This window comes from Leiobunum rupestre, chromosome 5 (genome assembly GCF_980474605.1).
Source record: "Leiobunum rupestre chromosome 5, qqLeiRupe1.1.hap1, whole genome shotgun sequence".
NCBI lineage: Eukaryota > Metazoa > Arthropoda > Arachnida > Opiliones > Sclerosomatidae > Leiobunum > Leiobunum rupestre.
The window spans coordinates 52,855,653-52,867,527 of record NC_143388.1 but is presented as its reverse complement, the minus strand read 5'-3'; the positions used below and the strand labels follow the sequence as shown (position 1 = coordinate 52,867,527).

General features: G+C 37.3%; 1 protein-coding gene across 1 annotated transcript; it reads right to left on the bottom strand.

Annotated features, from left to right (window-relative positions):
• Positions 1-2,691: 2,691 nt before the first annotated feature.
• LOC149945281 (uncharacterized) lies at positions 2,692-4,689 on the bottom strand. Its single transcript, XM_090176484.1, has 2 exons — positions 3,941-4,689; positions 2,692-3,221 (listed from the first exon to the last, which is right to left on the bottom strand). The coding sequence occupies exons 1-2, from the start codon at positions 4,308-4,310 to the stop codon at positions 2,692-2,694; spliced, it is 900 nt and encodes a 299-aa protein (XP_090032610.1). The 5' UTR covers positions 4,311-4,689.
• Positions 4,690-11,875: the final 7,186 nt, after the last annotated feature.

Genomic DNA, 11,875 nt, shown 5'->3' with positions numbered 1-11,875 from the left:
TTTAAAACTATGAAAATCTTCTTATCACAGATTGTTTTACAAGAGTCCTAAATAACAAAAACATTTATCCGGAAAGATTAATCTCAAAATTAGGAAATTTATCACAGTGGAAATAGAGTATACGTGGTCTGATACTATTCTCACCTAACATAAAGGTGGACATGTCTTAGAGGAAAAAGGGTTATTTAAAAATGAGGGTTTACGAAAAATATTCTTGGAATGTTATATAGTCATGGAGAAACCTTTTCTCCATGATATAGTGATGATAACTAGTTTATTTATCCCTTTCCCAATAGGTGGTTCATCAGCATTAGACAAACCTCAATGTTGTACGAGCTACTTTATTGTTAGAATATACTACTAAATTAAACAAATTAGAAAAACATAATATAATGAAGTGCGTGTTTTGTCACAATTAATTAAGGACATAGAATTCAATATTTCAATATTGAAATATTTATTTTCTGAAAAATATTCTAGACCATAATAGTCATAAAATATAAAATAATTGTAATACAAAGTTTTTACACCTAAAGAACCACAAAAAATTATTTATTTAAGCTTATATATTTTTTAGTTCAGAAGGACCTAAGTTAAATTCTATGGATTGTCCAAAATAGTCATAGAATATGATTTTATGTATAATGAGACTTCAGAGAGATTTTACAAAAACATGACCAAAGATAAGCACTTTTACATTTTTAAAAATCAGGTACATTTCTCTGATTCGCTAAAATAAGTTGAAATTTTTCCAGAAATCTGTGATATATTAACTCTTAAAGGACAAAATTCCACCAATTCTACTCTATACTATCCAAAATACAGAACCACATTTCTTTGTAGAAAAAAATCAGTTTTACCTTTCCCTAAAAGTTCATTAATAATTAACTTATATATGGTATAAGTAATTTATCTCTAAATTTTATATTTTCTAAATAAGTAACGAAATACCAAAAATTCGTAATCTTTCCCCTAATATTTCAGTGTAAAGTTTAGTCTAAATTTTTCCCGCGACGCTGTTTTAGCGCTGGCGACCCCGCCCTTTCACTGTTGCGGTTTTAGAGCGATTGTCCGGGCCGCTATCGTCGCGAGCAGAGCGCACGCGGAGCGAGCACGTGCAGGGGGCCGTGACCGAAATAGGCGGGAAAATCAAGCTGCAGGGGCAGCGACGGCCGCGCTACCCATACCCGTTTCGTTAGGGAATAAAAGATTCGTACGCGTCTAAACTGTTTTTTCGACGTCACACACGGCCAATTTCACAAAACAATATTAAGAAGTTACCGGTACTTTTATATTTCTCAGCCAAATGTCTTCCGAGCTATAATTAGGCTTAGTGATTTTATAAAGATTTTTCAAACTAAACGTCATTTAAAAATAGTTTTTATTATCTTATATTTGGTAATTTTAACCATTTTACGTTTAATTAACCGATGGATAACAGAGCGTATTTTTATAGTTGTCATCAAATCTCGAAGGTAAATATTGAATATTTATTCTTTGTTAAATTACCCTGCAATCATCGATATATAAGAGTAAAACACAAGGAGAATAATACGGAGGTCGATGTAAATCATTCTTGCAAAAACAGTTTTCCTTTCCCCACCCTCGAACTCAATCTTTTATAGAAAGGTCTTTTGTAGATGCACTATTTAGGTAATAATCTCTCCCCCTCATACGCCTAAATTTCCAACGTCCATATCCCCCTGGTGGCCATAACCTGTATCACCCAGTAATTAATTATAACAGAAATAACGGGTACGGGAGAGCGAGCTACATGGGTTATCTTCCTTAAAGGGAATATAACATATCAGGCGTTCTTTATGAATGACCCTCTAAAAAATAACTGAAGACAAAGGCAGAGTGGTGAAAAAAGAACCATTGGAGTTCTCAACCCAATAGCGTGAGGTTATATTCCCTCGAACGAATGTCTTGGGGAAGGGCAGGCTGCTCCCAGCCCAGGGCTGGTTCAGCATCTTAATTTATTAACAACTAAAAGCCGATTTTAAATATTTTTCATATGAAAAAATGGAGCTCATTTCAATAGGTCGAAATGGGGCCCCTAGGCGCGCTTAATGGATAAATCACCACTGGCTCCCAGAACGTATATAAGAAATAACTATCACGTAGAAGCGCAAAAGCTAAATACATGTAGTATCTTATAACCAGGGCCGGATTAAAAAGTGTGGGGGGTCCCTAATTATCTTTCAAAGTCTCCCGTTATAGAAGCTCCCTAGTGGAAGTGTGAGAACTGCTCTTTCGTTGTCAGAATTGAGATTTTTGAATATAATTTTGTATATCATTCGGTATTCGTTAGAAAATATTACCTAGGAATTTCTATGGTGGGGCGCCATTCTTGCGGTGGCTTAAGCCACGGCTGCCTTGCTCCATTAAATCCGGCACTGTTTATAACTCTCGGTTCACAATAGTAAGTAATATTGACTACGCTGAACGCCGGACAATCGGGAAAGCGTCTCACCTACATATATACTGAAGGGTTTTTGGGGAAGAAGTGCGCCGATTCAGATTTATCTTCCATTTATTTTTCTTCCAAGACAGATTAATATTTAATTACACTTTTCACAACCGGGAATACATCGTGATGCCCATGTATATCCCTATAAAAAGAACCTAAGCATCGAATGCTCAATAACATTTATTGTTTAAATAGTGTAAGTCACGTGTTATTAAGATTTACATTTCGGTTTCAACCGTTTTCTCTTCTCGCTGACATTTATTTAATATTTTCTGTATGCGCGGCGTTCTATATTCTTGGTATAGCGAGCAATCTTCAATTATATTAACACCTAGCCTTCCGCGTTTCGGTCGTTTTAAGGAGCCACCCACGGAAAACATTCTTTCACAACCAGCTGAAGTTGCTGGAGCTGACAAATGTCTTTTGGCCAGCGCCGCAAGAGCTGGATACGTATAGTGTTTCTCTTTCCAGTATAATAATCGGCACGATAAATCTGGGTTTGTTTTTCCTTCTTCCACATAGCGACATATTAGGTCTTTAAGTGAACCTGGTTCTAATTTTGGTTGTTTTTTCCTCATAAGTGAAAAGTAACTTGAGGTTGAAGCTTCTTTTTCCAATGTGGCGTTGTCCTGGTTCGTTGGAATGAAAAACTCCGAAGCAAACGTCTCCGAGGTTTCTATAGCAACTTTCCTGTGTGGGGTTTTGAACTTTGGGTACATACTTGACCATATAGGGTTGCTGAAGCAGTCTATGAAAGGAAATAAGATATATTTTTCAGGCTTTCATTAAAAAATTAGGAACAACCGCAACTCCACAACAATTCGCTCCCGAAAAGTAGTAGATCTATTTGGCGACGACGTCAAGCGCCAAATTAAGACCAGCATGGAGAAACAGTGTAAGAAACGTAATAACGCGGATGGAAAAGTTCACTTCGTCGAAGAGATGGGCAATAAAAGGAAAGAGGGTCGCACGTGAATAGACCTTTAAGCCCAGTTCACACTATGCAATAAATTGGGCCACTTTTTGTAGTAAACTATTTGTAAGCAAAAAAATTGTATATGGTGTGATTAGCAAAAGGTTGGAACAATGGTTACAATTTTCCTGATCACGCTATACAATTTTCTCGCTCACAATATTTTACTACAATTAATTGGCCTAATTAATTATATAGTGCGAACTGGGCTTTAACTTTCTTTACGTGTAAAGAGTTTACCAGGATCTGCCCCATAGTACGAACCTTGGATCTACACCATTTTATTTCATTGCCACCCGATCCGACAATGTAAACACGAAGTTCCGGGCTGCTTTATTAAGTCTCCTTTACTATTTCTCCATGAAACGATCTTCAACAGTGCATTCAATTTGTCCCCTTCGAGAAGTTTCATTATCCGCTAGTGAGTTGTCGTACTTTTCGGTTGCCGATATGACAAATAGTTATGCCAAGTTACCTCTTTTCTTGATTATTACCTTCAAAAATAAATAGTTTTTGCCTTGGATCAACCATTGCTGGAATTAGGTGAAATGGATCTGAAAGATGGGCGCTGAAGCGACTTTCCATGTCTTTTAAGATATTATTTTTGAGCTCTACATATTTGGTGGGCGTATTACTGTAAATGCTGTCGAAAACCTCTAACAACTTCATAACCACCATCGCAATTTGTGGACCATCCCCTTGCAAACAGTCGGTAGCGTCTTTCAGCGGTGATAGCAAATTTCGGATCTCCTCGATTTTGGTAAGCATTCCCGGAGACGGTGCAAATTTGATGCCATGAGTAGCCAAGGAACTTTTTTCCGAATTAATAGCTTCCATGATGGTATTTGAAATTGCAGTCTTCATGCCGGGCTAACTGAGAAATAGATTTCAGTGAAGTAAAATGCATATAATAAATTTAATAAGTTAAGACTCTGCCATAGAACGAATGTATTCATTTTGTTACGCACTTCCCCAAACGGCCGCCAAAACCTAGCAGCGTCCGGAGAAGGGGAAGGATACACCGCTTTTGTGGGGGGGGGGGGCTCACCGTTTGAGCCTTCACTACTGTTTATCTTTGCCTGCTATGGAAAGGCGGCACGCAATAAATTTAAATCTATTCATTGATTTCTTCCACGACAAATTAAGTTTAGTTATACATGTATGCGACTTACAGCGGCGCCACCTGATACTAAGTTTTTAAATTTCAAATCCACATGAATCGAATTTGATCTATTAAAGAGGATTCTGGGATACTGTTGCCTAGCCACGAGCTCTACGGTTGCGTGCGAGTTTTTAAATTCTATCCTTAGGCGTTTTAAAACGGCCGCGCGCAGAGACCTCGCGATAATTCTAAAATTAGGAACCATGCAACGTCGAACAAAAAAATCGACATAAAAATTGCCCTAAATCGGGGTCTAACTTAAAGAAATTTCTTATGATAACATTACTTTTAGTAAACGCTCCATTGCAAAGTACAAAGAATTCCAGCGTGTTTTCACTGGAGATATTAGATCAAGTCCATTTGATTTTGATTTTAAGATCTCCGTCCATTTCGTGGACCTCCGAAAAAATATAATGACGCCATTGACGTAGTTGACAACTGATTTGCATGAAAGGTCATTTTGTGTATTGTTAACCACAACAACTGTAATGTATGGGCAACGCAAGACAATCTGGTCCACTTTGCTCTTTCGATGGTTTCTTGTACGACAATCCAACTGTCGTCGTTCCATGCTAAAAAATAAAATACCTACGTTCCAATGGTGTTTTTGCTCGAACTACTCGCTGCACCACAGTCCGTACTATTACCATCATATAATTCGTCGCTGTCACTACCATCTGAATCATCATCTTCCCACGGTTCCGCATATAAAGCTTGAAGGTTGAAGACCTTGGTGAGATTGCTGGCGTTGTCAGCACAGACGGTGACAATCTAAATTATTTATAGACAATTAGAAAAAAGTTAAATAACACCCCTTATCTGACTTCGTTAGAGTTAGCATCGGCGTTGAAATTTCACTAGTTTATCTCGAAAATTACGATAAAAGGGCTCCATCCGAATTATATCTTATAATAGCCCTTTTCGTCATTTTATGCATGCCTGCGCAGTATGGCTTGGGGGGCCAAGTTACCAGACGATGGTTTGTTATTGTGCGGGAATTTAATGCGGTTTGAGAACGCTGCGTGACCATTTAAGTTTAATCGTTTATATTTATGTTATATCAACATAGTTCTTACTTAAATAAATGTAAATATATCGTTATCTTGATATTTTGAACTGTTTTCTAAAAGGAAACTAACAGAAGTTCCCAGAAGAAGTGATCATAACTAAGCCTTGGAGATATGCCATCTCGCTGTGTAGTCGGTTGTAAAAGTCACTACATATGGTGATAGTTATATTAAATTTCATCGAATTCCAGTAAAACGGCGTAAATTGTGGCAAAGATAATTAATCGTTTAGAGTGGAAAGCTGCACGGGATGATAAAGTTTGCAACAGGCATTTTGTAAGTGGGTATCCAGGGTGGGAACCATCGGATGTTGACTGAGTGCCAACACTTTTTATGAAACCTATTATAAATAAAGTTACCCATAAAAATGCTGTATCTGAAAACAATTTAGAGAACGATTCTTTTGTAATAATTAACTCATGTGATGACAACTTGAGCAGCAATGTCTTAGAGCGCTCACGAGAAAGAAGATATGAAAAACGGAGTAAAAAGAAGGTATGCTTTTATATTTCTAAATTATTGACTCGAACTAATTATTAATGTAATATTTTATAGAAAAAATTGGAAAGAGAGTTATTTGATAGAAATTGGGAAAATTTATCTCTTCAATCATCATTTTCATTTCATGACTAAGTAGGAGACAACCAGTCTGAACCTGTATATAATGAAAAATCCTTTCGAAGTAATTTTTAAGTTGTTTCCGTAAAATATCAATAATCTCACTTCTTTATTTTGGTTAGGCTTTGGCTCACAACACATGACTGATCCTGTTGAGGAAGAAAATGTTAAACTGAAGCAAGAAATACAGGAGTTGAATAATATCAATCGCTACCGAGTCGAGTTCGTGTTTCAAATTTTTTTCTTTAGCCAAAAAGTGATACTCGCACATTAACTTCCTTAAAAAACCAAAATGTAGGCATTCCTGTGTAGAATTTCGAAACATCATAATTCTGTATTTTTTCAACAGACCAACTTTTTTGCGATTGATATTATTCAACTCCTGTATTTCTTGCTTCAGTTTAACATTTTCGTCCACAAGAAGTGAGATTATTGATATTTAACGGAAACAACTTAAAAATTACTTCAAAGTTTTTTCTTCAAAGCCGGTGCAACCCTTTAAAGGCGGCCAATCAGGAGCGAGAATCTTTCCAGCATAGCTCGAAGGCAGAATTCTTCCGAATCAGATGGTCGCCGGCTTCGACGCTTCACATTTTTTTCAATTAGTATTTTTATATATTATGTAAACACATTATTTCTTTTAAACACAATTTATTTTAAAAATAAGGACATTATATAGTTTTTAGTTATAAAATTTAAGTTTTCTGAAAACGTTTTAAGAAAATCAATAGAAATATGTGAAGCGTCAAAGCCTGATTTGAACTCGCGACAATCCGAAGAGAGTACGCCCTGCCTTCGAGTTTTGCTAGAAAGATTCTCGCTCCTGATTGGCCACCGAACTTATTATTTTACATGAGGAAGGCTCCCGAATTTAAGCCTACTTTTATGAAAAGTTTATAATTAAAAATAAAAACTAACACACGAGACGTAATATTCCCTTCAATTCTTGATATAAAAACTACCTGTGTTGATGAGACACCGAGATTTTCAAGGATTCCTTCAAGGGTAGAGAGACTGTTTTCTCCTGTATGGGCTGCATTGAATGGAGCAAAAGCGAGGGTACGATGTACAAGCTGAAAAGACTCATCAACGTAGTGACATTTAACCCCTATAACCGCTTCTCGCGATCGTGAGCTCCATAAATCTTTGGTTAGGTGGAGACACGAAACGCCGTGTAACGAATGCTTTAGCTTAGGGGTAATATTTTGAGAAACGAATGTTTTCAAATCTCTGGCTATGGTGTGGCGGCTTTGTAGCCGAATATGGGGTAGAAACTTGGCTATAAAAGCTCTGAACGCCATTCCTCCAGTAAATTGGAGCGGAAGGCCATCTACGGCCACCAAATCCACCATGCACTGCTTGAAGCGTAATTGTTGGCAGATGTTTGTGGAGACTTTCTCACGTTTCTAAGTGATAAGTCATATGACTCCAGAAAACGCGAGTTTTTTCCAGCTTGTCGTCAAGGGATTCAAGTGAAACTCCTTGGTGTTTTTTCTATAAAATACGATACATAGTTATCATCTAACTCGTACGTAACGGTTAATATCAGATGTCTATAATAATAGCCCTTCGGAGGGAAGTATGTAACTCTCTATATCGCCTATCTTAAAAATTCGAAACATCCTGTCTACGACAATAACTAAAGAAATAACTTTACGAGAACGTATTGAAAATACGCACGTGTATTTTTAAAGACCTTGAAAATGTAGATCGGCTGGTCGCGCACCTTTTGGATTAATAAGGAACACGCGTTATTCTTTTTGAACCTTTTAGGCCGCTGGAAATTGTGCACGCCCGGAATCTTTAACGTGATAAAAGTATGCCCCGAAAAATTCTCGGAGGTAGATACTCCCCCCCCCCCCCCGCGAAGGGTATTTCTCATAGACTTCTATTAAAATCGATACAATAAACAAAAAATGGGCAGCAGAAATTTGGTTGGTATTGAGTCCAGTTTTCACTAGGGCTGAATTGCGCCAGAAAAATAGCGACGGTGAACGACAGCTTCGGCGTTCTCTAGTGGCGTCAGAACGTTTTCGAGACGGGTGGGGGTGGGCTAGAATATTTCAAATTTCATAAATATATATGGGGTTTGAAATATATATGATATATTTATATACATATGCATGTATAAACATACATACATATAAACACACACCCACACACCCTCCCTCATTCACACTCATCCACCCATCGATGTATAATCAGCTAGGCTAATACCCAAGGCACCACCTTAGGCCTAAGTCATCAAGCGACTTTTAAGCCGATAATTCAGGTGGCCGGGTTACACTGCGTAGGAGGGTGGTGGCAAGCCCTGCATGCCACGCGATCGAGCCAACAGCTCCCTACACCAACTATTACCGTTAACCTCAACAAGTTTTTATGGAAGGGGAAACCGAAGAGCTCGGGGGAAAACCCCTTAAACCAGTGGGGAGAGAACTTGCAAACTCAACGCAGAAGGAGTTGTTCCGAGTTTTCACCCAGTGCCACAAACTGGGATCGAACCCGCTTCCTCTTGCTGAGAGGAGAAACTAAAAATATTGTGTACAAAAAAGCTTTATCATAATTACATCTTGAACTAATCAAAGAAATCAAATATATGTTAATATTTCAAGAAATGATATTTTGCACTATTAAACGTTTGCAATTTAAAAAAATCCTATTTACTATTTAAAAATAATTTAATTTAATGTAAAGTGCATTTTGTTCCCGTTTTCTAAACCCCAATTTACTCAACTAGCTGAAAGCACGGCCGGAGGCCGGGCTTCTGAGCTAGTATATATATATATTTATATATATATATATATGTGTGGGTGTGTGTGTGTATTTATATGTATGTTTATTTATGTTAATATAGATAGGGTAGATAGGGTGTAGGATAAACTTCACCTGACACCCTATCTACACTCCTAAAATGCCGTACTTACAAGGTCAATTAGCATTAACCTTACCATAAGTGGCATAATTACCATAAGTGTTGTAACGAAAATTTTTCAATACGTTACCCCTCTTTTAGATTTTGTTAGGGAAACAACTATTTTACGTCCCTCGGCATCCACATATGGTCACGTTGAATAGTTTGTAGGAATGGGAAGTAGTTAGCGAAAGGCCAAAAGAGGGATCCAGCGTGTTACCATTGTTACTACTCTGCTAAAAGGAATCTCAATAGATGCCCGAAATTGCCCTCCTGTCAACCCAGGCACTGATTTATAGTTTTACGATCGTCTTTAGAATCGACGGTGAATAGCGTATAGTGTGCATGCCACGTGTATTTATTATTGAACTCGAACCTTTGCCAGATTTTCTCGACTAATGCTTACAGTGCGCCTCGATAATATTGTTTGGTGTAATTGTCACCGAATGTGTGCGCGTCTTGTGATCTCAAGAAATTGAAACACATGTGAAACACATGGGCGCTTGAAAAAAGCCCTACGTTGCAATTTGGTGATTGGTCAAATCATAGTGTCCCTCCACGTGACAGCCCGTCGTAGTAATTCGATTGGGTAACTAAAAACCAGGATGGACCCAAAAAGTCACGTGGCTGATACAACAAAACTGGGAGACGCGAAGAGAAAAAAAAACGGTATCTCCGGACCGAAAGGAAAGGATGATCTTAAGGCACCGCTCCAGATGACCTTAATAAAAAGAACATAGTTTTCGCGCTGGTCGCAATCTATGAATGTCTCCAGCCAATTGATCAGTTATCGCCGGACCATGGTTTTCCTCTGCCGATCACCACAATGACACCTCGTAGACGATAGTAGTAGCCTCATCGTATTTCCAACGTCTCAAGCCTTCAACTCGTTTCTTCAACTCTAAGAACTCTCTCCTCGCATTTACATATTTCATTTATTTTCAAGTCTCGAGACCAACGATAATCAAGAATAGTGATGAGTACTTTTTATATGGTGCAATTAGTGTATATAGTAGACCACGTATTTTTAGTAGTCTGGCATTGGTCGAGTGCATGCTGCATGTAGTTATTTTGGGGGTCATGTAAATTAATCTAGTAGTATTTTATTTGTTAGCGGTATTGTTTGTGTTTTATTTAGTACTTCGATTCGATATGTTTGTCTGATAGTAAATTTAATAGTTGATCATTAAATCAGAATCTGGGTATGGCAAAAACTTGTCCTTATTTAATAAATCATTAGCATCCTTACTAACCATTTTAATCTAGTAGCATAGTAGTATTATATGTCAACGCTAGGCAACTATAGGCCTATATTAGTAGTAGAAAAGCGTTACAGTGTGTCAATAAGATACATTTTTCAATGATACCTTGTTTAACGGAAATGACGTAAATGACGTCACTTTTTCCAGTGACAAAATTTACGTTTAGGCATGCCACCGGGTCGGGTCAGGTCGGGTTTCAAGTAACCCGACCCGTCCCGAAAGGGTGTAGCCCGAACCCGACCCGACAAAAATTGTCCTTACCCGAACCCGACCCGACCCTTAACCCGGCAAACCTATATAGTGATATGAAAATTTATTTATCAATAAAATTCGTTCACTAAATTGAAGATGTAAAAATTAAAATATCGAAATGTTTTGGTGCTCATGGATTTTCTTGATCCATTTGATGAGAGAATGAACCACGAAAAATTATATGTAATTCCATTAATATTTAGGACTTCCTCAACGACGTAAATATTTTCCATTATGATACCAGACTCTGATTATACTAACCCATTTATAAGGCACTTAAATACTTTAATTGAACGAAATATTTATTATTTAAGTTTACACTGCTGAAATCAGCAGTGGGGACCTGTAATCGTAGGGATTTCTGCCAATTACTATAAAAACCCTGTGTAAACATAAATAAAAAATACTAAATATTTCGTTCAATTAAAATATGTGAGTGATTTAATTTTTGTGTCTTGTTTTTTTTGGTTTCTTAGTTTCAAAATGGTAAAAATATAGCTCTCTGAGGCAGTCCTAAATATTAATGGATTTACTTAAATATTTTCGTTGGTCATTTTCTCATGAAAGGGACCAAGAAAATTCATGAACACCAAACCAAAACATTTAGATAATTTAAATTTTTTTGAACCACCCTAATGGACCTGCTCCGGAGTGAAAGATTTTTTAATAAAATTGTGTTCAATGGTTGATTGATGGAATCTGTTTGAAGAAATTAAAGGTTTAATGTGTCTCAATGCACTTGTAGAACACCCCTTCATTTTCACAAAGTACGATCGATAACGTGGTTTTTCCAGCTTCTTTGGAGAGTCTTCACTATCCACAGTTCCAAACTTTCATTGAGTTTCGACAATGTAAAATTCGGTGTTCGATAAGAATCATAAGATAAACTAGCTATCTAATTGGAACTAGCTATTGTCACTATAAGTCTTTTCGAAATAAATAAATTCTAAAATTATCTCACTGTATAAACAATCTTAATTCTTCAACTTACAAATAATGAAATGACCGCATTTAAATTCCCCAACAATGTGTATTATCGCACATGTTTTATATATCCTTAACGGATTGTCGGGTCTGGTCGGGTTGGAAGTTCAATCCGACCCGACCCGATAGGTTTCGGGTTGAAAACGCTTACCCGAATCCGACCCGACCCGGCG